This window comes from Zasmidium cellare, assembly GCF_010093935.1.
Source record: "Zasmidium cellare ATCC 36951 unplaced genomic scaffold M409scaffold_7, whole genome shotgun sequence".
NCBI lineage: Eukaryota > Fungi > Ascomycota > Dothideomycetes > Mycosphaerellales > Mycosphaerellaceae > Zasmidium > Zasmidium cellare.
The window spans coordinates 241,475-268,575 of record NW_022986951.1 but is presented as its reverse complement, the minus strand read 5'-3'; the positions used below and the strand labels follow the sequence as shown (position 1 = coordinate 268,575).

Sequence of the window (27,101 nt, the reverse complement as noted above, 5' to 3'; positions counted from 1 at the left end):
CGGTACGGTGAAGTATTGAGGATGTACATTAGCAATACGGTAATTTAGATGTGTAATAGATCTTACGACTTGTACGAATACCCAAGCATGCTCAGCGTGAGTGGCTCTTCTTCCACCAGTTCTGAAGCCCCTGTTTCGTTCCAGGGGCCGCACTTGTCAGAGCCATAAGCGTTGCCGCGCTTCCACACGCAACGGATACAACGTGGCTGATCTGACAGCCTTCGAGGTAGGCCGCTAGGATAGCAGGCAGTTCGGTCGCGGAGAAGCGAGTTCGCAGTTGCGTGACTCCAGCGTTAACGATGGTTGATGGATCGACGCTCGGCAGTCGACTTTGCACGCCAGAGATCAGACCGTTGGTGAAGGCAGCCTCGCCTGCAGCCACGAATAGAGAGGTCCCGATGTTCTCCATGAAAAGTGTAAGGCTGGTTGCTGCCGGTATGTCTGCCGCCCCCACCGCTGCTTGGTTGGCAATCATTGGTATCTGCAGCGACAAGCCGATACCAATCGCAGTGACGATGAGCAATCCCGTCCATGTGCCGCTGGATGCGGTAGCGTCGAGGCTATAGATCAGAGATACGCCGGCGGTGCCAGCTACTGCCCCTACGACGAGCAAAGGCGAGTAGTGCCTCCACCAGGTCAGGGCTCCGTTGGAAACCATTGTAAAGATGCTGATGCCCAGAACCAAAGGGATCAGACGCACTCCACTTTCAGAAGCACTGTTGTTGTGGACAGATTGGAACTCGATGGGCAATATGAATAGGAGCGGGAAGTATAGCCCAGCCTTCAAAAGTGTCAGTAGAAGCCCGCTCACTTAACCCAGTAGAACTCACCACAAACGTCAGGAAGAGGGAGTTCGTGACGATGCTGAACTTCTTCAGTAGATGTGCCTGAATCATGGCCTTCGAGCCCATAAACTTCTCATTCACCACAAACAAGATTGCAAGTCCAGCAAACCCAACAAGGCTCCCAACAACCTGGGCACTACCCCAAACGTGAGGCTTAGAGTAATGCATCGCGAGGATGAAGCAGGAAATAGATCCAGCCACAAGCACACCGCCGTTGAGGTCCATGTTGAGGAGCTTCTCAGGCAGCTTCGCTTCTTGTGGTACGACGGCCCGAGGCTGTGAGAAGAAGAAGCCCATGATACCCGCGGCGACGGCACCGATCGGCAGGAAAACCAAGAAGACCCATCTCCAGTTGAGGTAATCTACGAGAGCGCCGCCCAGCAGTGGACCGACGACGCTGGCACAGCCGAAGGTAACGCCTAGGACGCCCATGTAGGCAGCGCGGTATCTGCAGTAGTTAGCCAACCGAGGGCAAGAGATGGAATCGTATGGGCATACTGAGGCTTCGCTGTGAAGGCAATGATGATAAAACTTCCTGTCATTATGCCTCCACCTCCAATTCCCGCCACCACTCGACCAAATACCACAACATTGCTACTCTGTGCAGCGGCACCTGGAATTTAATGAGATGTGGTATAGCCCGACGAGATTAACGGACTTACAGATGATGTTTCCTACCTCGAACACAACGATTGCACTGAGGTAGACGGGCTTCAACTTCCAGTACTTATAAGCCTTGCCCCAAGCAGACTGGAAAGCGGTGTTTGTGATATTGTACGCAGTGCCGTACCAGGCTATGTTGGAGATGCTGCCAAATTGATCTGGGACCAAGATTAGACTTGCCGAAAACATATTGACAGATTGGGTTGATCTCGTGGAATACTTACCTGTCAGAGCAGGTATGGCTTGAGCGATGATAGTAGAGTCGAGCGCCGCGAGAAAGATGCTGAGACAGAGACCTATCGTGATGGTAACTAGCTTCCACTTGGACGGGTAGTCGTCGTCCTCGGTGTTCTCTTCTTGAGCGGGGCCATCAGTGGTCTGCGGAAGCTCTCGGAGCTCGATGGCATTGGGGGCTTGTGGTGATGCTGGCGCCATTATTATTAGTGCAAGTGTATCAAGAGGCGGGTTGTTGTTGATCGTAGATGGCGTTGAAGAGTCACAGCTCACCTGGGGAACGCTGAATCCTTCTCGGCTGCACTCGGTTGAGTGCATGACTTTGCTTGGCACGAGGTCTCCCTCTGTATGTTATATTGAGCAATCAATCATAGCTAATTGCCAGCGCAGGTGAAAGGCGTAAGAAGCACTTTTCGAAGTCTATAAAGTCTTGGCCGTATCTAGCTATCGTTGTAAGTCTCAACCGCTACATCGATCTATGCATTATTCTTGCCATCTTTCCCGTAGATCCTCTGGATCTCAGCACAGACAGCCTCTGTGACCTCCTTAGTCCCAGCCTTGCCGCCCAAGTCTCTCGTCAAGACTCCATTCTCACAGACCTTCTCGACCGCCTGCATTAAGGTCTTCGCAGCTTCATCCTCGCCCAGCCATCTGATCATCTCCGCCGCAGTCCAGAAGGTGCCTACGGGGTTCGCGACTCCTTTGCCCGTGATGTCGAACGCACTGCCATGAATCGGCTCAAACATGCTCGGGTTCTGTCTCGTCGGATCAAGGTTGCTAGTCGGCGCAATCCCAATGGAGCCAGCCAAAGCAGCTGCGAGGTCTGAGAGGATGTCTGCGTGGAGGTTTGTGGCGACTATGGTTTCCAGTGACTGAGGCTGAAGAACCATGCGGCAGGTCATGGCATCGACGAGCATCTTCTCCACAGTCACATCTGGGAAGTCTTTTGCCACAAGAGCTGCAACCTCGTCCCACATCACCATACCATTTCGCTGTGCATTAGATTTGGTCACAACGGTCAAATGCTTCCTTGGCCTAGATTGCGCTGTTTGGAAGGCGAAACGAATGAGACGTTCGACGCAGTGTCGTGTGAAAATAGACACTTCCGTCGAAGTCTCCCATGGCTGGCCAATATGCGAGCGTCCACCTTGGCCAGCGTATTCGCCTTCGGAGTTCTCGCGAATGATGACCCAATCAAGATCTCCAGGCGAGGCCTTTCGAAGTGGCGACTCGGTGCCGCGAAGGATACGAGTCGGACGGACATTGGCGTATTGCTGGAGGGGTTGGCAAATTGCTAGCCGCAGTCCCCAGAGAGAGATGTGATCGGGCACGTCTGTGAACTTTTTAGTGAACGATCTTGTGTGGCGAAGAGCTATCTATGCATACCTGGAGCACCAACAGCGCCGAACAGAATGGCATCGTGCTTCTTTAGACTGTCCAGTCCACCATCCGGAATGTACTTGCCGGTCTTCTTGTACCTTTCTGAGCTCCAGTCGTAGTTTTCAAAGTTCAACTTGAAAGATCCTGATGCATTGCTCAAAGTCTTCAAGACTTCGACTCCCGCATCGATGACTTCAGGGCCAATGCCGTCTGCGGGTATGCAGGCAATGCTGTGGGTCTTGGTACCTGAAATGGCGATGGGAGACATGCTGAAGGAAGTAGATAGTCCCAATGAGTACAAAGTCAAACGCAGAGCAGAAGTCTAAGTATATGTAGGTAAGTGTGTACCCACTTCAAGTGTGAAGTTCACGAGGGCCGACATTTGCCGACGTACGAAAGGATGAAAGTTTAGCCTGAAAGCAGTCCGCAGCCAAGACGATGCTTCTTCGAACATCTTCAATCGAGGAATTCAACAACATATCGTGAGGACTAGATCACTTGGCAAGCAGTCTCGTGATTTCTCGTACTCATAGTTGAGGCTGAAGTGCAAGATCGATTGCAATGGACTAAGTCGGATTGCCTTGAACTCAACCTATTCAGCTCCACCACCTGCGTCTTTGCGAAACCCAATACCAGGGTGTCATTGTGATCCTCGGCTCTTTCAGATGTTTCGAGGCGATGGAAAAGTAGCACCCACAAACCAGGGTCGCCTGCACCGGCCGTCTACTCCTCGCATATTATCCAACAGCCGTCAGGACGCAGTCATTCCTCATGGCAGGTTCAGCAGTAGGTTCGAGAGCTTGGGGTAATCTGGTGTCCCAAGGCCCGTGACTGGATCCCACCCAGAGACCGCATGGAACCCGTCGACACCACAGCCTGGGTTCGAGCCCGCAGTGATATCATTGAAGACTCCAGGATTGGCGTAGATGATGTGGTTTAAGAATCCAATGGGTGCTTTGTTTGTCGCGAGGCGCTGTTCGTTGATGTTGTTGATGATCGAGGCAACGATGGGAGTAGAGGCGCTGGTGCCTTCGCTGAGGCCGTATCCGCCGTTTGTATAGTTGATGTCGATGTAGGTCGCAACATTTTGGCCATTCGCGGATATGCTACAAAACATCAATTACCGTGAAGTGGCCAGGCTTATTTCGACTTGCTCACTCTGGCATGCCTCTGCCGAATCGATTGTAAAGCCCTCCGTTGGCTCCAATCACTGTCGTAGTATTGTGTGTGGCATCGTGCAAGGCCGAGTAATGGCTATAGCCAGGGTCGTGATCGGCAAAGTAGCGTTGCAACGCACTGCGCTGGTAGTCGGGTATACTGAATATGTTGCTGAACCCACCGCCGCTACTGAAGGCTGAGGATGTACCATCGTGACTAGGATCGTACGCAGCGACCTCTGGGTCATGGTATGTCTTCCCGGGAGCGACCTGCGTTGCTCCAACTGTGGTGACATACGGACAACTGGGGAACCCTGGGTTGAAGACGGTATGTGAGTGACCCAGACAGCCATTCGGTTCTGGATCATAGCTGCGACCTGAGACGCCATAGTCTCCCGATGCGACTAGGATCGTGTGCCCTTGAAGCGCGAGCTTCATAAATTCATTGCACTTACGATATCAGCTCGTCATTCGGCTCGACAAATCTGTACTTACTCACCTGTCTCTGTTGATAGTAATACGGCAAGTCGGCCTCTTGCTTGCTATACGAGATGGAAATTACATTCGTTGGCTTGAAAACTCCGCATTGTCGTTGACCTTGAAAGCCTCCCGGGTTTGTCTTGTCTGGGTATTCATCGTCGAAGTTTGGGTCGTCGCCTGTCTGTCCAAATGCAGAGTAGCCGCAATATGAGCCATCGATGGCGTCGAGGAATGTGTTGAATAAGCCACCGGCGCCACTGACGGTATATTGGTCGTCATTCGTTTGATACAAGACGACCTTTTGTGGATAGATCAGTGGAAGGGCAAGCTCAAAGTCTAGGTCAGATTCGCCATCAGCTTGAGCAGGTGGCTTTGGGGCCTTGCCACCGTCTATCGATGCTAACTCGGGATGCGTTCCATTTACCACTCGAGGCTCAAACTCAGCGAAAAACCGGTCCAAGTCCTCCTGTGCATAAAAGTCGCCATTCTCGAAGATTCCCAAGGCGTTGCTGGGGTCCTTTAAACGGTTGATGGGAATCTTGTACAGTGCTCGAATGCAGGCTGGAGTTATCGCCTTGTCACAGGTAGTGGTATCGTTTGGTCTTGGCTTGAATGGCGCAACGAGATCCTCTTTGATCTATCGCTTTGAAGGTGACTTCTTTGCCTTGGCACTGCTCAACTTTTCCGGGGCGTGTAGATTTATACCAGGCTTGATGTAATCGATGTGTGTCTGAAGGCCCTCCGGAATGCTGTAATTCTCACAACCGACTGTAAGGTCCCCACTCGGAATGTGCTCGTACCAGAAATACTCAGTGTCCAGTAAATCCTCGATTTCGTCGGCTCGTGCATCGAAAGCGATCCATCCGTTCGATTGCGTCAGCCCAATTCGCGCATCGTGAATGCCGCTCTTCATAAGCCATGTTTTCACACTTGTAATGGTGTCTGGAGCCGGAGCGAAGAGCTCATCGACCTCCCTCTTAGCCAGGTGCTTTCCAAACCGTGGAGAAGAAGGATCCGCGATCTGCTGAACCAGCTCTTCTCCTAAATGGAGGTTGCTCTGAACGAGACCGATGCGGACAGCGAGGAGGACGCTTGGCTCGACGCGACGAGACCGGGTCCATCCCGAATCGGATGTTGATCGTTTCTCGTGGACGACAAAGGATATTGCGTCTAGTGGGACTGCACGAGCAATCGCAAAGCACCTGCCTGAGATATCACTCAGAAAGAGTAGAAGCAGAACACCGAAGAGCATTGGAAATGCTTGTGTGAGCGAAGTGCAGGCAAGCGATTGCCAGCATTCGTCAGAGTCTGTGCACCGTGCAGACATATATCTACCGTCATCAAACGGACGGTTTCTGCTTTTCCTTTCAAAACGACATTAGCCAATTCTCGGTCAGAGGACTCAATTCTTCCGTTATCTTTGCAATCTTGTCCATGTCAGGCACCAGAGAACTCGTGTTTCTCTTTTCTCAAGCCAAGTCTGGATTGGGTCTGCAGCAGTTGGAAGTCACCTTACAGATCGGGTGTGGCGACTTCTCGTATTAACAGCACGTCACACTCTACGACCTCGTATTCTGCACCCTAGTAAAGATAAGGGCGATTCGTGATTGTTCGGAAGGCTGAAGATCATGTCGTGAACTTTAGCAGCGCGATTTAGCTCTCCAAGTTGAGGCATAGGTACAACATCAGCACCAGGGACTGTAGCCAGAATAATTGCGATAGGTTCTCATTGCAGTACATGCAACTAGCGTATATGTTTTCTTGTGCTTCTTGCTGCGCCCAGATATGGTCCTATCGTCTTCTGTGATAGGCTCGGGTGTCCAAGCATCAGATATGCTACGGTGCAGGGCCAGACAACGCGCAAAGTGACTTCACCGGTCACTCTTAAATGCCGCACATTCGGTCCAGCCAGCGATCCGAGGTGGAATTGGCCGGTGCTCTGAGCGAAGAGCGATGGGATGGAGACATCCTGGAATGATTGAACAAAACGTAAGCAGTGAAGTACTGTAATGAAGGTGAATCTGAGCATCCAACCCTGTTCACAGTGGGTTTCCCAGATTTCGTAGCTGCTGGACAAGAGTCCAAGCCAGTTCACTCTCCTAGATTGTTATCTGGCATCGGAGCCTTCACCAGTCGATCGTCTTCATCGCTTCTTGCCCTCGTTTTTGTATTCCATAGACTTGATCCACCTCACCAATGCCACAGCAGGAACGAGTGGCAGTCTAACAGGCACATACAAGCCTGTCTTTAGCACGATGCAAAAACTGTTCCAAGCCTTCTCTAAAAGCCCTACGTTGGAGAGGGGAGCGAATGCACACAGCCTCCAAGCTTTGACTTCAGCGAACCACAAATCGTCCATCGCATCAGTTACGCGAAGGATCAGTCGAAGCTTCTCATCGTCGCCGGCTTTGGCAAACTTGGTTGTGTCCGCCAGCTCCCTGCACGCCGACATCGCGTCCCACAGCCCCCTTCTAGTCTGCACGACCGCCAGGTCGGCTGCCAGACGTTCGGCTCTCTGCTCACGGATGTACTCATCGTGAGGGTCTTTATCGGAACGAGATTGCCCGTCTTCTATCAGTCTCCGCATGTTGTTCTCGATCTGCATCTCTTTCTCCGTCCATCGCCTCTCTTGATCGTAGTCTACCTCTTGTTCCCAAGCCTTGAGTGTAGTAGATTTTCGTGGTGGCTTCTTGAAAGGTCCAGAACCTTCTGATAAAGGCTTTCGTCTTCCTTTTTGTAAGAGCGCAGCGGATCGAGAAACGTATCTATGAGACTCGACGTAGCTAGGTCGACTGAGGCCAGAGTTCAAATATTGGGCTCTCCACAATCGAAGCGGCGGGGTTGCCGTCTGCCATTGTATAGGTGAAGCTTTTGCGGCGAGCTGCACGCAGCGTATGGGGTTCGTGATTGACAGTGCCATTGGGCTGGACTGTTGTGAGGTCAGGAGATTCACAGAGGATTCACTTTAGAGTTTACGCCGGTGCACGCTAAGACGCGCCAGCACGTGATCGTGTACATGGGTGGAAGTAGTCTGCTTGCCAACATGTGAGTTCATGAAAGAAATCTTGCCCATGCATATGATTGTCTTCAAGATCCCTGACAAATTCGCTAACATAGCAGCCCTTGCACTTGCTACGTTCCCGCCGCTTCAACATAGCATGTCACCCAACTAAACTCACCCCTTCAAAACCCTCCCAACCCCCTTCTGCACTCTCTCCACCGCAACCCCAAAAAGATGAACATTCTCCAACGGCACACCCCTCACAACCTTCATCCCACGAAGCACCCACCGCCCCTCCACCTCCTCAGCATCCACAACTTGCAACCCCTTCACAACGACCGCCTCAACACTTCCGTTCTCTTCCTGCAAAGAATACGTCGCCGTGACGTTCGTACGAGCGGTGACCTTCTTCAACGTCTCGTCGTGGAAATCGAATTGGATAGGGCCGAGTTGATGGTGCGTGGCGGTGAAGCCAGGGATGCTGCTCTTGACCTCCGACCAGAAATCGTCGGCGGTGAGTTGTCTAGCGGATGTTCCTGGGAGGTTCTCGGACAGGTCGAGGGTGAATTTTTGGCCTGGGGGTATACAAGAGTGTAAGAGGTTGAAGTCGAGCTGGTCTTCAAATGTGTTGAAGGAGATGATGAGGCGCTGGACGGCGTCTTGGGCGAGGAGTCGTTCCATCGTGGGTAGTAGTCTTCTGTTCTGATAGTAACGATCTTTTGAAACAGAACTTACGTTTAGAAACAGAGGTCATGAACTTTTTCTCTTCCTCTCAAAACTATGTAAGCTGAAGTTCATGACGTAAGAATGCCTTCGCTCCTACAGACCGATTCGCGAGGGAATACGACTCCTCCAGCCTTTACGCGGATCAAGCTCCATCCTACGAGACCATGACGAACTGTCCAACGCCAGGAACACCATCTACCACCACATATACCATATAGGGCCCCGGCGGTGCCACATTGCTGTTCGGTGGCGTCGTAACCGTAATCTTCTGCTCTTTCTCTCCAGACTTGAAGCCCTCAGTATCGAGGAACAGCATCCTATGGCCCATGTGCAGAGAATGCGTGACGAATCCGCCGTGGTACAGTGCCAACTTGACCTCCTTTGCGCCTTCAGGGGCGTTGAAGGTGACATCGAACGTCGATGAATCAGACTTGAGGTCAAGAGTCGAAAGCACAATGTCCGTGGGTCGACGGTTGGCATCGTCGCCGGAAAGGTATGGAGGCGTATAGATCTCGACCCTGAACTCCGTGGCGTACGGGTCCTCGGCATCGGGTTCCAGCTTTGGCATCTGCACAGGATTGCTTCCTGCTATCATGAGAGTGCCATCGAGAAGCAGAAGGGCGACCGAGTGATAAAGGCGTGGGATGTCGCTCTTCGGCCCAGTCGTCCATCTCTTTCCCAGCTCGGCAGCAGGCTCGTAGATGAGAACTTCCAGTGTCGGATCTTCTGCCAGTTCGAATCCTTGAGCTCCTAGGTTGGCTCCGTTGACCCAGACGGCGCTGCCGTCGGGCAGGAGGGTACCCTCCACCATGCCTCGGCCTTGCGGCATGCTGTCCATCTCCCACTTGGCATCCTCCTGTTGTGGACGGATTCTGCCGCAGGAAGGGTCCGTCGGAGACGTGATGTCCTGATATGATCCTCCGCCGCAGATGATGACATCTGCATGCCAGCCATTGGCGGAAGACAGAGGAAGTAGCACAGATCCACCAGTATTGGGATATGTGCGGTAGGTGCCAGAAAGCTCGTCGAAAGTCTTCACGGTCTCGTTCTTGCCCACGTCGAAGATCTCCGAGAATCTCGACACAAAGACGAAGAGTGTACCGTCGTTGAGAAGGTGGATGAACGGATACATATAATAGGCGTCGGCTTTGTAGAGTATGTCCATCGGAATCGACTCGCCGTTGGAGATGCCATCTCGGTTGAGTATCTCGTACGTAGGGTTGTTGTTAGCACGCACTCTCGGATCCAAGCCGTTCAAGCTGCCTGAGGCGACAAAGATCGTTCCGTCTGGCATAGTCTGCGCACTTGCATACCAGCGCTTCGTGTCGAGCTTGTCGTTCGTCTCGATCCAATCTTGCCCATTGAGTGAGTCGTCATCGATTGACCGAGTCAGCCATCGCAGACCTGCGAAGCCGTCTCCAACGCTGTCGTCGATGTCGACGAGCGGACCATTGCCACCGATGGACATAAAGGTTCCATTGGCAAGAAAGATGCCACCAGCACAAAAAGCGTTCGTGTTGTAAGCCAAGGGAACCACCTCGTTTGTTGCAGGATCGTACTCCGAGCTGTATGCATAGTGGCCATTCGACAAGTTGAGCTTCGAGTAGTCCTCTACCTTGTCCAAGAAAATGACTCGACCATTCGGCAAGAGACCAGCGTGCATTGCCGGAACTCCAGAGTCTCCCACGACTTTCAATGTGCCAGGATTGGCGTTGGCCATCGCGGGCTTCGGACCTGGAGCTGGGGTTGTAGGCTCTTGGTCGCATGGGCCAGACTGGCAGCCTTCGCCACAGTGAGTCGAAGAGTTGCCGCAGAAGCCATACATAGAACAGCAGCTGCCTCGAGGCCAGTCGCCACAGATAGTGCCGCCGTTTTCCGCGCCACAAGTCCCGTCGGTGGTAGCAGGGCCATCGCCGTCGGGTGCAGCAGTGGGGGAGCCCATCACTGGTTCGCTCGACTGTGCACCACTCGAGTCGGGGACAGTGGTCGAGGTAGGTGGCAAGTCGCCTCCATCTTCGTCGCAGCCACTCTGGCATCCGTTGCTCTTCAAGCAGTGGCCCTCCTTTTTCCCGCAGAATCCATACTGACTGCAGCATCCGCCGTACTCGCCCTCTGGATCGCAGGTCGCTCCATCGAAGTCTTTGCCACATCTGCCGTCAGGTCGAGGAGCAGAGTCTCGAAGTTGGAGGTCTGCAACACGCTTTGCCGGAATACACCTGCTCATAGATCAGCAATTGAATGTGTGAATGAGCTCTCGAGGCACTTACGTGTTGTTGGCAATACATATCTGCCCGCTCAAGCAGCCCTGATGCTTCGACAGACTGAAGTCGCAGGTCGGCTGGACGAATGGGAACAGGATGTTGGCGCATGCTTGCGTCGCTAGGAGAATCGTGAAGACGGCGACGGACTTCATATTTGGTCGCATCGCAGTATCCAAGCCGTCAAGATCTGTGTGTGAGCGATGCTAAAGAGAGTATGATCCAACCGTTGCGGTCGAAGTGCAGAACGAGGGTCGAGGAGAAATTAAAAATGAGATGCTGCGCAATAGGATGATGCAAGCCACAACAAAAGCGAACGGGTGAACGCATGAAGCAAACAGTGACAGAAGTCAGGTGATCTCCTGCCAGATTTGGCACTTACTATAGCATTTTACGCACATGTCAACATTCACTGCAATGTTGTATTCCGACTGGCATCCTCTAATCCCGAACACGGCGTGCGCACCAAGCGTGGACTTTGCACATCTTGTCGCGTTACGCATCCATCACCAGCGCCTTGCTGCCCCTATTCTCGTTCTTCGGTCCAAAAGTAGAACACAGAGAGCCACCACTTCTCTATTCGCAGAAGCTACCGCGCACTCCATTGAAGCTTCAAATGAGCGGATAGCTTTCGATCCATGGGAACATGGGGAAGTTCCACTTTGGGCGGGAAGAGGAGGGTTCCATTCCCGGAAACATTATCTCCATGGTCTATCGATCCCAATGTGCGTCCACAATTTGTCGAATAGCGAGTTGTTCGTTTGCTCCCAAGCTCTTTTCACACCGCGCGCGTTCCCATCTGGTGTGCCCTTTGCCGAGTTGGCTGCCGTGGAACGTCTGGATATCACGTATGGTACGGTGCCGTTTTCGAGTCAAGGATCGTGTTGGAACAGAGTGCTATCGCGATTCCTCAATTCATATGTGAGAATGTGAAAGGAGAAGACTTGGAGGGCGGGTGAGGTTCAATCCCAGGTGAAGTCGTTGGAACGGCAAGTGGAGCCGAGATCTCCTGGCAACAATAGCCACGTCCCCTTCAACGAAGACATGAGACAACAAGAATCTTTAACAACATTCTCAAGAAGTTTCACAGCTGCGCAGCGGGACTCTAGGTACCTATTTTGATCGTTGGCGCTCGACAGAAGCAGCACCCTGAAAGAAACATCAATCTTGATCGTACTCTAGCCAGATCCATTGAAGTGCCACGGTACAGATGATATTGCATAGCGGATGGGAAAGGAAGGATATAGATGATTAGACATTACAGAACCATGCCAGAGTAAGTATGTGCTCTCGAGATTATCGCGTGCATAATGGGTCAAACCCCTCTTTCCCAGCACCGGCGTTGGACGACCACCCCGCGCCTGAAGGCCCTCCGCAAACCTAGCATGCCGTTCCCTTTTCTCTGCTGCCAAGGTATCGAACATTTGCTTGGTCATGATTTCCAGGTAGATCGGCTTTACGTTCTTTTTCGCCGTCTCATTGGCGTAACGTTCCTGGATCTTGCTGACTGTCCACCAAAGTCTTGTAACCGCTGCCGCCATTAATCACAATTCGCTGTCGGTTTTGAATTGGTGTAGCATGTATCTTGAGCCAGATATTGGTATCCAGGAAGACGGTGAAGTCGAGAGTATCAATGTGTGAACATGCGGCAACTCAGACTCGGATGTCGTTTGTTTACTGCAAGATACATCCCTTGGCAAAACATCTCGAGGATCTTTGAGGCCGGTCGTCTTGTCGAAGTCACTGTTATTTTCAAGTATTCGACGTCCGTGGCAAACGCACTGTGTGTTAGTGTGAAGTTCTTGTGTGCAAAAGGTAACAAGACTTCGGCCCTGACACGACATGGCTTCGTGAGGTCTATAGCTCCATGAGATTCATCGAGCCCATGAAGAGTGATTCGACCGTCAAGATCCGTTGATCTTTGTTTTATGCAAGTCGATGTCCGCTTGTCTGGGCAGTATGATGGGCAACATCTTGGGCACGATTGTGCTTCCAATGATTGGTCGTGCTCAGCTCGATGAGACTTAATGATCGCGCTCATTGCGTTTGTGGAATTAGTTTTGGTAGGTTCTGATGGCATTCCAATGTCATTCCAATGACATTCCTTTCGTGTGCCAATCCGTCCACTATCGGTTGCACTACCGGTAGAAGAGCTGAAGTCAACGCCAAGACTCTGGAGAGATTCGCTTCGGCAAGGGCTGCCGAGTTCAGCCCCGCTCGGCGGAGCACATGGGAGCTGCTGCTGACTCCACACGACCCTCAGCCTTCCCATTTGCCCACCTCACATCGTTACACACACTCCATGGGGTCTGCCGATCAGCCTGAAAACGATACTCCGGGGAGACATTGACGTGTACGATCGAGCGACAGTTATATTGCTACACCTACGACCTTCTACCGCACCGCACGAGCGGAACTCGTCATCCTGGATCGCGTACCCTCTTCGATATGACTCCCTCGGCGGGCGACAAGGAGCGCAAGACGTCTACGAACGACGACGCGAAGCTGAAGAACAATTCACCCGCTGCGAAAGATGGAGGAGCGCCGCCCAAGAGGAAGAGCTCCGAGGCGGCGGCGCAAGAGAATGGCGAAGGCAAGAAGAAGAGGAGAAAAGTGAACCACGCCTGCGTCTATTGTCGACGATCGCATATGACTTGCGATCTGGAGAGACCATGCGCGCGATGTGTCAAGCGTGACATTGGTCATTTATGTCACGACGAACCACGAGAACCGCCCAAGAGGAGCAAGAGCGAGGCCGGCGTGGCAGATATTGCGCCAGCACCGGGGGAGGTCATGGGAGCAGACGGGAAGGCTGGAGTGACTTTGAATGGTGACGTTCAGTACGCGCAGAACGGGGACATGGCAATGGGAGCAATCAATGGCACAGTGGGGCCTCAACTCGTCCAGCCAACACCTCTATCGCCTTCGCGGCTAAAACAGCCTATCCCCAACTCAGGCAATTCCAGTAACCTGGTACAGAATCTGGATTGGAACAATAACGGTGTGCCGAATCAATTCCAGGACATGCATCACCTACATCCGAACTACATGTTCAATACGAGCGAGGTGAACAACGAGTACAATCTGCTCAACGACTTCCTCTCCTCATCTCTCATCGACGACGGCGGCCTGTACAACAACGACGATGCGCAAGCTCTGTTTAACGACCCTCTTCTAAGCACATCCCCACTCAACGCTCTAGCGGCGAACAACATGCACCCACCAACTTCTAACCAACAAAGCACGGTCCAACCCGCTGCTCCCTCCCAGACAGCAGCAGGCCAAGAAATCTCTCGCCCCTCATCCACCTTCCCCATCGACTCCCGCGCGCGAGATAAGTTCTACATGACAGCCGCCGACCCGGCCGGCCTCGAAAGCGCCGAAAACCGCCTCCACAAACTCCTCCGCGCAAAGTACGACGCCGGCATGCTCAAACCCTTCAACTACGTCAAAGGCTACGCCCGCCTAAACCAATACATGTCGAAACACCTCTCGCGCGAATCCTCCCTCCGAATCCTCAAACAACTCGACCGCTTCCGCCCCAAATTCCGCGAAGCCATGCAAAGCCTCACCGACATGCAACTCGTCCTCGTCGAAATGTGGTTCGAACGCTCCCTGATGGAATACGACCGCGTCTTCGCCTCCATGGCCATCCCCGCCTGCTGCTGGCGGCGCACCGGCGAGATCTTCCGCGGCAACACCGAAATGGCCGAACTGATCCGCGTGCCCCTCGACAAGTTCCGCGACGGCAAGCTCGCGATCCACGAGATCATCGCCGAGGACAGTCTGGTCAGCTACTGGGAGAAGTTCGGCGCGATCGCGTTCGATCAGTCCCAAAAGGCGATTCTGACGAGCTGTTCGTTGAAGAGGCCCGTCGCGGGGAATTCTTCGCCTGTCAAGGGGAGTGGTGGGGGTGGGAAGGCGATGGAGACGGTGAGGTGTTGTTTTAGTTTTACGATTAGGCGGGATACGCATAATATGTGAGTTGGACCTGAAGCTCTCGTACCGTTGCGGTGCCGATACTGACGACTTTCACAGCCCTTCGATGATCGTAGGCAACTTCCTCCCCATCCGCGAAAGGGGCGAATCGTAGCAGGATGATGGCCTCGAGGGAGGATCACGACTCGTGAAGGTATCTGAAGAATAGGCAGGGAGTGAGTGGTATATGTTGAAGGTTTCCAGGTTTTTTTTTGAAATTTCATTTTTGCTACATGATTCCCCCATTGGTCGGCGATCTTGTCGAAAAGGCACATCGCGAAGACTTTGTACGTATGGGAAAACTGTTGTTGGTACTTACTTGTACATCTTTGTACGAATTGGACTTGAGAGAGGAGAAACATAAAAAAGTTGTTGTTTTGAGGATTCGATGAGAAGATAGGAAGATATGGGAGGTTGGCTTTCACGAGCTACAACATCCATCAACAAAACTCGTGCGTTTCATCTTGCCACTGTTTATACACCACACCATCGTAGACCTTCTATCAACACAGAGCGGAGTCCCACCATCCCCAACAATCCCCAACACGCACCCACAACTAATTCTTATTCTTCCTCCGTCCCCTCCCATCCCCCTTCTTATCCCTCTTATCCCTCACCCCCTTAACCTTCACACCCCCCCTAACCCTCCCCCCCTCAAAAACCTTCTCCTCCGCACCATCACGATCAAAAACCACCCTCCCGAACTCATCACTCCCCACCAAATCCCCCTCCCCACCAACCTCCTTCCCGACTCCATCCCTCGCGTCCTTCACCTGCTTCCGCACCATCGCCCGTCGCGGGACACGCGTCTTGGCGCCGAGAGCCCAGAGGTCGCCCCAGGAGGCTTTGCGCGCGTCCCGGTAGGCTTGCCGGGAGAAGGAGCGGGGCACCGTCCAGCGCTCGAGGGTGCCGGCGGGCGTGCAGAGGTCGAGGATGACGTGGCCTTTGCGTTTGAGGGGTGGGAGGACGAGGCGGGGCAGGGTGAGGGGGTGTGGTGTAGGGGTGGTGGTGGCGTGGCCGGCGAAGGCGAGGTCGGTTGTGTGCGAGGATTGCTCGATGGGCACTGGGACTTCGTCGGTAGGTGTGGAGTTCTTAGAGCGGAGGTCGCGCCCGCGCAGGAGGGACAGGTAGCTGAATTCGACGTCTTCGTGGTTTTTGCCTTTGGCGCCGAAGATTCTCTGGAGGAAGGGAGGGCGGTGGTAGCGTTGGGAGAAAGCGCAGATGTCCTTTCGTCCTTTGACTTTGCCTTTTTGTTGGTACATCGGACATCCAGCGTGGTTCGTGCAGGGCGCGATGATCATCGCTTCTTCCTTTTCGATTGCGTTCGGGAGTTGAGATGAGGAGGCTTCGTCTTCTGATACGAATTCGTTGATTTCCCGTTCTCGTGTTGTCGAACCGGGCGAGGCGATCTTCGTCTCGAGAAGCATATCCCTCGCGCCAGCAACCATCTCGAAACCGCGAGGTACGCCCTTCTCCATCAATAGTAGGATCCCGCCATCAGCGCTAACAAGACTCCACAGATTCTGTACGTGCGTCTTGCGGATGTAGTCCTCCTTCAAAGGCCACAACGTATGGGGCGCAATGACAATATCGAACTTGCCTTTGTGTTTCGCCGCTTCCGTGTGGATATAATCCGGCAATCGAGGAACGAACGTCGTATTCTCCAGAAGTTTCGCCGCACGTTTCCGCAAAGTATCAGAGCCAGTCAAGACCGTAGCCTGGCCCAGAGGTGCTCTTACCCCTTCACCGCCAGCCTTGCCGTCAACCTCAGCCATCGCCATGGAACTTCCAATCTCGCCGTGAGACTCCTCGTGCGCGATCTCCCACTCAGCTCGGATCATCTCCCTGACAGCAAGCACTCCCGCACCACCACCACCAGCATCCAAAATCCTCAATTCGGCCCTCTCTGCTTTCTCAACAATCTCTCTCGCCCACTGCGTTCCCAACCTCTTCCTCGTCTCAACCAGCACCGACATGACGCTAGCATAGACTCCAGGAATAAGTGAAGCCATGTACACATCCGCCTCAATGGGCGCCATTTGAGATTGATACGCGTCCAACGCAATGGGCTTTTCTGGCATCGGTTTCCCTCGGAGGGGCGTCGATGTTGAGTAAGGCAGTCCGGGACCGCCAAAGATTCGATGAGCGTGTTCGTGGATATGCTTGTTCGACATGTTGGCGAGCATCGTTTCGATGGGCTCCGTGAGGGTATGGCGTGGCATGTTGAGGGTAGAAGGCGATGTTTCGAATCTGTTCGCAGCGGTCAGAGGGTGTGTTCGTAGGAAATCACCATCCTCGGAATCAGACTCGTCCACTTCCACTGCGTCTGTATCCAGCATACTCTCCTCTTTGTCCTCTTGTGTTGACTCCATGCTATTATGTATATCCTTAACCATCGCCGTCTCCCAGTTATTCTTCTTCCCTTTCCTCGTCTCAGCAGCATCCTCCTCTTGCTCTCCCCTCCCCTCCAAAGCAGCTGTGATATCCCCCACCAAAACCTCATCTCCCCTCTTCCGCCTCCTCTTCTTGTGCTCAACACCCTCCCCCTCCTCCTCAAAAACAACCTCCTCAAGCAACCCATCCCTCCCCTCCCTCAGCAACCCCGTCCCCTCCACACCCCAATCCTCCTCCACCTCCTCATCCCCCACAACCCCCCTCCCGACCTCCAAATCCCCCACACCCCCAAACAACCTCACATAAACCACCCTCTCCCCCTCTTCCAACAACTCCCCAGGAACCTCCTCCACCCCCTTATACCACTCCTTCAACCTCCTCATCTCATCCTCCACCCCACCACCCCTCACCACCCCTCCATCCTTACCCGCAACCCTCCCCTCCCGATCCTCCCTCAACCCCGCCTGGATCCACACGCTCTCCCGCCATTCCTCGCGCGTGATCTGCCCGGACGTGTAGAGGGATTCGATGAGGTGGACTTGTTGTCTTTGACTTAAGAAAGCTTGTCCATCGCGGGCGTTCGTCGTCGTCGGAGGCGCAGGACGGATGGATAACGATGGAGATGTCTTCCCCTTCTTCTTCGTCGTCGCTCTTGGGAAACTCCTCACCCCCGACGTCGCAAACCCCGCAACAGCCTTCCTACTCCTCGACAACTGCTGGATCCGGATCAAACTCCTCAGTCGGCATGTATTGCAGCGGATCGCCGGCGCGGAGAACATCCTCCACCTCCTCTTCTTCTCGACGACCCTCCAGACTTAATGTACAAAAAGAGAGACGTGGTGGTTGTGGCGAGTACGATGATGATGGAAAGTCGACGCTCCAAACTTCCATCGTCTGGAGATTTGGATGCAGCCAATGAAACTTTCTCGATTAGATAGATGCCCCGATCTCTTCACCGCGACACCACCTGCACCAACTCACGTGCTCGACTTCCTTTTTATTGTTCATGTCCAATCCATTGGTAACGTCCGTACCATGGTCTTCCCCAGCAATTGACTTCAACGTTCTCGGTGAACGGTTTCAGATACAGATCGAATGTCGAGCTTCGTCAAGATCGAGGTGAAACCAATCGCAATCTCAGCTTAAACGTGCCTGAGACATCTCACAACGTATTGACAACAACAGATGAAAGAGAGTAGGATGTTTGGGGACACAGCACAACGCAATTCCAGAAGCTACCAAGGAAGCATAAAATCAAATAGCAAAACCATCCTCGTCCACGCTCATCTCCGCCCGACCACAGAAGCTCGCTTCTTCGACCAAATAGACCTGCAAACAAACACGCCAGAGCATGTGCCCGGCGTGCTGTTTGCTAGTCCATTGTCCAGTACCAAAGTCTGCCGCCTATCTCCCCTCTCATCTTCCCGCCCATTAACCTCCCCACGCCTGCCTCTTCCCCTAACGGCCATCCGCGCCGAAGCCATTACTCGTCTGAATTGAAGTCGAATGAAAAAGCTGCCCAGGTAAAATCAAAACATCCAGCGCCAAGGAAAAGGTGAAGCAATCATATTTTTGTCGTTTTAATCGTTTTCATGTCGTGCTGTGTGTGGTGGTCGGTGGTTGGTGGTTGATAACAAGCTGACAAGGAGAGTCGATGTGGCTTGTGTGAAGCCTGCAGGTGAATCCAGTATCCGTTTCGTGTTGACTTTCCCATGTTGAAGAAGAATCCGGATACCAAAGGCCCTGCCGAGTGACACTGCCAGAATGCTGCACTGCTGGTGTTGCCCAATTTGCCGTCCGCTTCTCTTCAAACAGCATGTACATCTCGCAGTACTTCAGTGCTCTCGAATTGAGAGTCATGCTAAAGTCGAGAAACCACACCGAGAAGCGAACCAGCAAGCCAGCCATGTACTGTAGCACCGATACCGATATGAAAGAGTTTTCCGGTCTTGAGAGACCAGAACAAGCGTGTACAATCAAGCTGCACCGCTTTGCCGAGAATTGATCATCCGAGAGTGGCGACCCCGCCGTCGTGTTGAGCCATTCAGTAGTTGTGTCCAGACTGATCAGCGCCGCGCTTGCTAGAGCGAAGTTGCCTGTGGGTTGAAAACACTCATTAGTCCAAGTCTTCTAACCCCTCACGCGCCAAAGCAACGTTCGAACGCAGAGGAGAAGGCGCCTTACAAGACGGAGACACGAAAGCAGGTCATGTGTTTGTGCGCACTCACATTCCAGAGCTCTCGTTTCTCGGCTGCACAGGGCCACGTCGATCCTTGCTGAGCTGCGCAGTCTGTCCGCCCGTGGCCTGGGCAGTACGGTTGCGGCCACCAGACTTCTCGTCAGCTTCCTCGCCAGCCTGGCCCTGCTGAGCCTGGGCGATGGCCTGGGCATTCTTCTGGTACTTGTAGACAGTCCAGTCGAAGACGTAGTCGTATTGGAAGCCCTCGCGGACGAAGAGGTCGCGGAAGATCTTGCGGAGGTACGAGTAGTCAGGCTTATCGTCGAAGCGCAGGGAGCGGGTGTAGTTGAGGTAGATGGCAAACTCGTTGGGGAATCCACGGCAAAGGACCTCGGTCGGGGTGGTCATCTTCTTCTCCATGATGCGGTCGTACTTCTGCTTCTTGGTAGCCGCCTTAAGGCCCTGCCATGGAAGGGAGCCACGGCAGAAGTAGAGCATGACATAGCCGAGAGACTCCATGTCGTCGCGGCGGGACTGCTCTGTGGGATTGTTAGTGGTAGGGTAGACGGGTGAGGTGATGTGAATACGTACCGACACCCAAGTGGGTGTTGATGGAGGCATAGCGGGCAGTTCCGGTCAAGTTCTTGTTCTCACGGTATGGGATATGGAAGTGCGTCTTGGGGTCACGGTACTTCTTGGCCAGACCGAAATCGATGACATTGACCTGGTTTCCACGCTTGCCGATACCCATGAGGAAGTTGTCGGGCTTGATATCACGGTGGATGAAGGACTTGGCGTGGATGTACTCGATGCGGGAGATGAGCTGATCGGCGAGGAGCAGGACGGTCTTGAGCGAGAACTTGCGGTTGCAGAAGTTGAAGAGGTCTTCGAGGGAGGGGCCGAGCAGGTCGAGGACCATAGCGTTGTAGTCGCATTCTGTGCCGAACCATCTCACGAAAGGGATGCCGACGCCGCCGGCGAGCGACTTGTAGACGCGGGCCTCATACTCGAGTTGGGGGTGCTTGGCCTTGACAGACTCCAGCTTGATGGCGATCTCCTCGCCAGAGATGATGTTGGTGCCTGTGTGGTGTTAGGACGGTCATGTGAGGGATATATGGTACGACCAACCCAGGTAGATATCGCCGAAGCTACCACTTCCGATCTTGCGACCGATGCGGTACTTGTTCCCCACGCGGAGGTCCTGCCATTGTATCAATATCTCTTGCCGTGATCGTGTGCATGTGTGTGCGGTATGATATGCCTACCATGGTCGTCATGTTGATGGGTGGCCTCAGCAGCTGAGGATTTGCGGTGAGGGGTCGAGTGGTTCGGTTGAGCGCCCAGTATTTCTACCGAGCGTCGGGATCGAGGTGGGTGGTGTCGGTGGTGAGGACTGCAGACGCGAAGGGGGCGGAGGTCAGCGTCAGGCTTTGTACAGATAGGACGTGTTGTGTGGAGTGGTGGAGTGTGACAAGGGCGGTGTGCCAAGGTGGGCAGCAGCGGCAGAGATGAACCGCTTGCCGGTGCGGTGCTGGCGGGGAAAGGCGGGAAGCGAAGCAGGAGGAGGGCGGCGACGTACGACACACACAAGCCGCAGTGCAGAGTGAAGGGGGGGCGGTGGTGGTGGTGAATAGTGGGAAGAAGCGAGGGATAGAAGTGGTGATGGAGCAGCAGGCGTCGGGCGCAGCTCGTGACACAGTCTGGTGCCACGCAGCGCTCCAGCAGTCGTCTCAGCTACGTACCTTTTGTGCAGTGTTTGGTCGGCAGACTAGTGTCGGAAGGGGCAGCAGCTGGCTATTGTACGGTGCAAAGGCGAACCGTCTCCGGCGATGGCAGCAGAAGAGGGATGCAGGCAGCGCTCCGGGCGGCACGGTGGGTGATGAAAGGCGTGAGCAGAGTCGAGTGGTGCGAAGGGCGCGCCGGCTGATGTGAGGAGGTTCGGATTGGGGGGACTGTTGCGGATGATTGCCTTGCGGACAGCAACAACAACAAAGCCAGCGGCAGCAGCACGGCGGAGGAAGCTGCTCGAACAGTGGTCGTGAGAGATTATGGGGGGAGGAGAGGTAGGTGAAGTGCAGTGTGGTGTGGCAGTGCGGGCTTTGATCACGCTTCAAAGGCAGCGCCTGAATCAGCCTGAGAGCGAGCCGGCCTTTCACCTGCTTTGCCTTTGCCCTTTGCTTTGCCTGCTCTTTGACGCTTGGCACCGGAAGCGACGATCGTCCCGAACAACAAACCACACCACCCATCCATCTCTCCCATCAGCCACGCTCGTCACTCGCATTCATCCTATACAGCTCGCTCATCGACGACATCTGCTCTTGCGTCCCCGTCGTTCGGCCAGCTCATGTCATGGCCGCCACGGCAATCCGAGGCCGCCCTCTACGTTGGGCAGCGACGCAATGGTGCCGCCGACGATTTGATTGATCCAGCCGCCGGCTGAGCGAGGCATTGCCTCGCCCTGCCCGCCCGAAACAGAAGGCGACATATCACCAAGCTTCTTCCTTGTACCTCCACTCTCCTCATTTGCTACGCAATTATAGATACAAAGGTAGAACACCGAGCAATGGCATGTACTACGCCCTTTGCGCCCAGTCGCCCATCTTCTTCAAGCGCGGCTTGTGCGGCCTCCTGCTTGATGCATTATCATTGTTCCCGGCCTGCGAGTAGCGCGGGAAATGTGAAATAGTCGACAGGTATACATTTGCAGGCAATACTCCGTGACTTTGGCCAGCAGTAGACCGCCTATATCATCACACTTCATCATCTATCCGAACGTTTCTCGTTCCTATATCGCATCTTGGCCGTGTCATGGTCATGCAGCACATGCAGTATATGCGTTGGCGGTGCTTTCGGCTTGACATTCCGATTGCCGATAGACTGATGCTGCTGCTGCGTGATGCATTGAAGTGCTCCCATGACAGCTGGCATGCATCTGAAATGAGCGATGAGACATGTCATACGTCTTGAGGTCCAGACGCATTGCGTGCAAAGTCTGCTGTGCGGGTAGTGAGACATGTGGCCAACCTGGATTGGACTTCAAGGGTCTGCAGCATAAAGTTGTTATCACAATATTCACTTCGCTTGTGACTTGATAGATGAGCACGTGAGCTTTTCAGCAAGACCGTCCTCATTCCGCTCGAAGTGACATGAGTAGGACTGTTGTTTCTCCGATCTTCGTAAGTAGACCAGGCTGCTGTTCGCTGCCTTGGCCAATTAGATGAATCGCGAGTAATGTGATCAATCTTCCACCTTGAACAGAATCCTCAGGGTACAAATGAATTGTGCTGGCAGCAGGAGTGTGTCTTCAGAAGATGCGGCAGGCGAGATGTTTCGGTGGTATGGTATATGTACAGTGGTCGGTCTCGGTCCATGCATCCGCAACGTGCCCTATCCTCTCAATGCCCTGACTGTGATGTACTCAGAGCATTGAGCATGTCCACGTCTCCATCTCGCTGCCCCAGCTACCTTTTCAACTCAAGAAAACAATGCCCCCGTCTAGTGCTTCTCTGCCGGCTTCTTGGCGTTGGGGTTCCTCGGGTCGTTCTTGTACTCGTCGGCTACGTATATATTAGTATTATTGTCCACAAGTCTCCGCCAGTATTCGTGCGCGCTTTTCGAAGGGAGGTGGACGTACTGTTTGCAAGGACAGTCGCAAAGGAGCTAATGCCGTACGCGATGATGACGCCTGCGCCTCCGTATCAGTATTCTGTTGCCCCAAAACTGGTTCTCCATCCCTTTCTTCCCGCTCGTTCATGATCTCGACGTACCGGCGGTGTAGAAAGGCCACATCGTCCGTGCTGGATGTCAAAGTCAGTCTCCTGTCCTCTCCTCTCATGCTTTCCGCGCAGCCATTGGCGACTCACCGATGGGCGCAGGGAACTTCTTTCCGAGGAGGGAGCCACCGTTTGCCATGTTGACTGATTTGTGGGTGGTTTGAGGTGGTGTAAGGTGGGATATCGTAGCTGTTGTTGCCGTGAAGCTCTTGCCATCATGTCCAGAGCCAGGGCCGCCAAGCTTTCGAGAAGCGGATATAGCCGCGGCCAGGCATCAAGGCAGACATCTGTTTCCCCGCCACAGGATTTGGTAGCTTGAGCTTCAGCTTTCACAACACCACCACCGAACACCAACGCATGATGCAATTGACTGCTTCTGCTCCCCGAAATTGAGTCCTTCACGGTGGCACGGTATAGCGCTCCCATCCACTTCCATTTCCCCTATTTTGCGGGAGGCGCCAATAGCAGACAAGGCGATTGTAGCCCCAGCCTTCGCAACGCGCGCCCAGCCTCGCTATAAACCCGCCATCACTTTTCCACCACCAGGTACAGTACATTTACGAAACGTTCCTGAGCCGCTGCAGGCTCAACCCGGACATTCCGACCCATGGTTCTGTCCTCTCTTATCACACGTGCCCACACAATACCTATCGATAAAATAATGCCAACATCAAGACGGTCCTTACAGTCGTTGTAACAGAGCCCTCTCCCTCGCGCTCTCCAATGTCGAACTCGTTGCAGCCCACCGACCCCAACAGCAGCCTCGCATTACGCCAGACCAACGGTGAGTCCAATCAGTCAGTGGTTCTGTACTGCGGCTTGATGCAGTGCGGCTTCTCAGCATACCCTTGCAACAGCTCATGCAGCCTCACTCCACCTCGCCCTCCACCGCTCCCGTCAACCCATATATACTTGACCTTCACCCACTGACAAGAGCCTACAGTATCCAATCCAAGCATCATTCACAGCAGACCCTCGCAACAGTCCATCACTGCATCAGAAGACTACTACTCCCTCTCCGGATCCAACTCATCAACCCACAGCGGTGCCTCAGCCAGAGCCAATGCCAACCGAGCATCTCAATCCCAGCTCACGATAACCCGATACCAAACCCCACCGTCTCGCTACCGGACGCCGCAGCAGTCGAGAGACGTGCTGCCTCTGCCACAACAGCATGAGGTTGACGAGCAGATGGGGGAAGAACCGTTTCGCCAGACGCCCATGAGAGGCCACGGCAAGAGAAGACAGAGTGTGGAGGAAGGATCAAGTCAAGCTGCGGTCGAGCAACCTTTGCTTGCAGGATCTCAACAACAACAGGGACAATTGAGGGAAGGTGGCATTCGAAGGAAACCGGTCCCCAGCACAGTAATGGAGAGCGGCTCATCCAATCGCAACAGCCGCATCTCGCCAACCATTGCTCAGAGCTCGGTCGCGAGGGATATCAACCGCGAGCGGGACGCTCCAACACCACACGTCGACGACACTCCATACATCCACTTCGCACTCGATCAACTCACACGAGACGAAGAAGTACGAGGCAGCAGGCAGTATGGCATCGCCCCTGGAATCGACGGCAACTACCCATACCAAGTCCCGGCCAACGTTCAATGGCCAACCCAACCACAAGGCGCCCGATACGAACAACTACCACAGGAGGAGAAGGACATTTCCGAGCAGTCACCCTACATGGACAATCCCCCGCCCAGAAATCCAGATCGACTGAGTCAATCTGGACGACCAGAAGCGCAACGACAAGGCCCAAACGTCTTCATCCCCGTACCTCAAGAAGAGTCGAGACAAGCTCCCCTGAACTTCGTGCCTGGGATTCTCCGACCTCTCCAGTTGGGTCTGTTCATCTTCGTGGTGCTGGCATATCTCATCTGCCTAATCGTTGCTGCCGCGTGGAGTAGAGCCAACACTGGATTGTGGAGATATCTGTCTTTTGGAGATGGGCGATACTTCCTCTTCCAGTACTTCCCCACGATGCTCGGCATGATCGTTCTGGTCTGGCTGTTCGAAGTTCAGAAGGCGATTTACCGCATGGCTCCATTCATCGCCATGGGATCGTCGAGTGTGCCAACAGCGAGGATTGTTGCAGCTCGGTTGCCACTACATCCACGGGGATTTGTGCTGCCGTACTTTGGCCACTTCGGTGCGAAACTTCCAATCATCGGCACTTTCCTCTTCATCGCCTGGCTGCAGTTGTTCACGATCCCCCTGCTGGGATCGAGCTTCAACGTCTACCAGAGTAATGGCGTGTGGCGATGGATTGCAACGCAAGGCGTGATTTGGACCGTCATTGCGCTGTACATCTTGCTCTTGTTGGCTTTGATGATCCTCCTCGTCTGGCTTATGCGGACCACCACCGGACTGAAGTGGGACCCGCGAAGTCTGGCAGACATGATTGTTCTCCTAGAGCGCAGCAATGCTCTCGACGGTCAAGGCGAAAGCGTGCCTCAGCTGGGCTACTTTCGCACGAGCCACAGGCCAAATGAGGTTTTCCACGCATATGGCACTGCTGATAAGCCGGCGCGAAGCTACGCCGTGGTGGATGGACAGTATCGTGAACAGCGATACAGCAACCCAAATTTCGAGGCCGACGCTGCGAACCCACCACGCCTGTCCAAGGAGCCGATGCTACCTCGCCAAGGTACACACGGAGACGAAGAGGCTCTCGAGAACCACCACAGCTCTGCGCTCCCATGGTTCCTCAAGCCATCCCTCGCCCTTCTCTGGCCGATCATCGCCATCGTCTTGCTCCTGGCATTCCTCATCGTGTCCTACCTCCCCTCGACAACGAGCACCAAAGGCTTCCGCCCCATGCTCCCCAGCGCGGTCAACAACATGGGCTTCAGCAGCGGCAACTTCCTCTACTCCTTCATCCCAACCTTCCTAGCAACCCTCTGCTTTGTCTTCTGGATGGAAATCGACTACGCCTACCGCAAACTCGCGCCACTCTCCGCCCTCGCCTCACACACCCGGGGAGACGACCGACCCGGCGACATCCCCGAACGCACCCTCCTCCTCAGCTACGCCGCGGACCTCCCCATCCTGACGACCCTCTCCGCCCTCTTCAACGCCGACTACCGCCTCGCCTTCCTCACCACCATAACCCTCCTCAGCACCACCCTCCCCATCCTGGCCTCCGGCATCTTCTGGTCCCAATTCTACATCCCCCAACAACGCGTCCTCATCTCCGCCCACATGCCCGGCTACTACGCCCTGACCGTCTTCCTCACCCTCCACGCCCTCGCCTACCTCGCCATCTTCCCGCCCGCCACCCTCCGCCACACGACCACCCCCAACCTCGACACCTTCGACAACACCATCTCCCTGTTCCGCCAATCCCGTCTGCTGGACGACCTCGCCTTCCGCAACCCCGTCTCCAAAACCGACCTCGTCACCCGCCTCCTCTCCGCCCGTCCGGGCTCCGCCCTCGTCATCCCCAACGCCGCGGCGGCCGCGAGCAAAATCTCCCTTGCGGACAGCATTCGCGGATTCGGACGGGCGAGGGCAGCAGCCGCTGGAGATGAGGAGAAGGCGACATCAGGCGCGATGACGAAGTACGCGTTGGGAAGATTCGTAGGCAGAGATGGGAAGGAGTTCGTGGGGATTGATCGCGTGCGGAACTGATTCTTGGATGTGTCTCTTTTTTTTTGCCTATTTTGATGATGAAAGTTTTTTCAGCGACGGCGCTTTGCGGAGTCTTTTGGGGTTTGCCTCATGATAATGATCATGATGTGCATGGACGGAGGGGAAAGATACCACGAGGAATGAGAACTTGTAGATACAGTACAGCCTCCAACAGCATGAGATGCATGACAGTGGATGAGAGAAGGATGAATGGATAGATATGAGATACAGACCAACCAATACTTAATGTCAAGTGAATGATCACAAAGCAATTCACTTCACGCGCTTTCTTCAGGTTTCTCGAGAATTATGTATACAATGGAACAGCATGATCAAGTCAAGACAGTCACGGAGGATGATGAGAGTCTGGAGATGGAGTTTACGCAAAGTATGATTTCAT

General features: G+C 54.0%; 10 protein-coding genes across 10 annotated transcripts; 2 read left to right on the top strand and 8 right to left on the bottom strand.

Annotated features, from left to right (window-relative positions):
* Window positions 1–91: 91 nt before the first annotated feature.
* On the bottom strand, window positions 92–1,943 carry M409DRAFT_51473 (uncharacterized protein; the record flags this gene model as incomplete). The annotated part of the gene is made up of 5 exons (XM_033811816.1): window positions 92–781; window positions 831–1,293; window positions 1,344–1,458; window positions 1,508–1,666; window positions 1,733–1,943. The coding sequence occupies 5 exons, from the start codon at window positions 1,941–1,943 to the stop codon at window positions 92–94; spliced, it is 1,638 nt and encodes a 545-aa protein (XP_033671319.1).
* Window positions 1,944–2,218: 275 nt separating this feature from the next.
* M409DRAFT_51472 (uncharacterized protein) lies at window positions 2,219–3,390 on the bottom strand (the record flags this gene model as incomplete). Its single annotated transcript, XM_033811815.1, has 2 exons — window positions 2,219–3,075; window positions 3,129–3,390. The coding sequence occupies 2 exons, from the start codon at window positions 3,388–3,390 to the stop codon at window positions 2,219–2,221; spliced, it is 1,119 nt and encodes a 372-aa protein (XP_033671318.1).
* Window positions 3,391–3,891: 501 nt separating this feature from the next.
* Window positions 3,892–6,086, bottom strand: M409DRAFT_64175 (uncharacterized protein; the record flags this gene model as incomplete). Its single annotated transcript, XM_033815950.1, has 5 exons — window positions 3,892–4,144; window positions 4,281–4,729; window positions 4,779–5,361; window positions 5,440–5,938; window positions 6,002–6,086. The coding sequence occupies 5 exons, from the start codon at window positions 6,084–6,086 to the stop codon at window positions 3,892–3,894; spliced, it is 1,869 nt and encodes a 622-aa protein (XP_033671317.1).
* An 816-nt stretch (window positions 6,087–6,902) lies between these two features.
* On the bottom strand, window positions 6,903–8,441 carry M409DRAFT_19248 (uncharacterized protein; the record flags this gene model as incomplete). The annotated part of the gene is made up of 2 exons (XM_033804846.1): window positions 6,903–7,485; window positions 7,939–8,441. The coding sequence occupies 2 exons, from the start codon at window positions 8,439–8,441 to the stop codon at window positions 6,903–6,905; spliced, it is 1,086 nt and encodes a 361-aa protein (XP_033671316.1).
* Window positions 8,442–8,640: 199 nt separating this feature from the next.
* On the bottom strand, window positions 8,641–10,899 carry M409DRAFT_64174 (carbohydrate-binding module family 18; the record flags this gene model as incomplete). The annotated part of the gene is made up of 2 exons (XM_033815949.1): window positions 8,641–10,702; window positions 10,754–10,899. 2 exons carry the CDS (start codon window positions 10,897–10,899, stop codon window positions 8,641–8,643), a joined length of 2,208 nt encoding a protein of 735 aa, XP_033671315.1.
* A 2,293-nt stretch (window positions 10,900–13,192) lies between these two features.
* Window positions 13,193–14,837, top strand: M409DRAFT_51469 (uncharacterized protein; the record flags this gene model as incomplete). The annotated part of the gene is made up of 2 exons (XM_033811814.1): window positions 13,193–14,724; window positions 14,783–14,837. 2 exons carry the CDS (start codon window positions 13,193–13,195, stop codon window positions 14,835–14,837), a joined length of 1,587 nt encoding a protein of 528 aa, XP_033671314.1.
* A 442-nt stretch (window positions 14,838–15,279) lies between these two features.
* Window positions 15,280–17,895, bottom strand: M409DRAFT_51468 (uncharacterized protein; the record flags this gene model as incomplete). The annotated part of the gene is made up of 1 exon (XM_033811813.1): window positions 15,280–17,895. One exon carries the CDS (start codon window positions 17,893–17,895, stop codon window positions 15,280–15,282), a length of 2,616 nt encoding a protein of 871 aa, XP_033671313.1.
* A 1,445-nt stretch (window positions 17,896–19,340) lies between these two features.
* M409DRAFT_19244 (uncharacterized protein) lies at window positions 19,341–20,572 on the bottom strand (the record flags this gene model as incomplete). The annotated part of the gene is made up of 4 exons (XM_033804845.1): window positions 19,341–19,834; window positions 19,887–20,375; window positions 20,424–20,496; window positions 20,561–20,572. The coding sequence occupies 4 exons, from the start codon at window positions 20,570–20,572 to the stop codon at window positions 19,341–19,343; spliced, it is 1,068 nt and encodes a 355-aa protein (XP_033671312.1).
* Window positions 20,573–22,790: 2,218 nt separating this feature from the next.
* Window positions 22,791–23,207, bottom strand: M409DRAFT_19243 (uncharacterized protein; the record flags this gene model as incomplete). Its single annotated transcript, XM_033804844.1, has 4 exons — window positions 22,791–22,852; window positions 22,930–22,980; window positions 23,063–23,092; window positions 23,159–23,207. 4 exons carry the CDS (start codon window positions 23,205–23,207, stop codon window positions 22,791–22,793), a joined length of 192 nt encoding a protein of 63 aa, XP_033671311.1.
* Window positions 23,208–23,791: 584 nt separating this feature from the next.
* Window positions 23,792–26,701, top strand: M409DRAFT_51466 (uncharacterized protein; the record flags this gene model as incomplete). The annotated part of the gene is made up of 2 exons (XM_033811812.1): window positions 23,792–23,852; window positions 24,012–26,701. The coding sequence occupies 2 exons, from the start codon at window positions 23,792–23,794 to the stop codon at window positions 26,699–26,701; spliced, it is 2,751 nt and encodes a 916-aa protein (XP_033671310.1).
* Window positions 26,702–27,101: the final 400 nt, after the last annotated feature.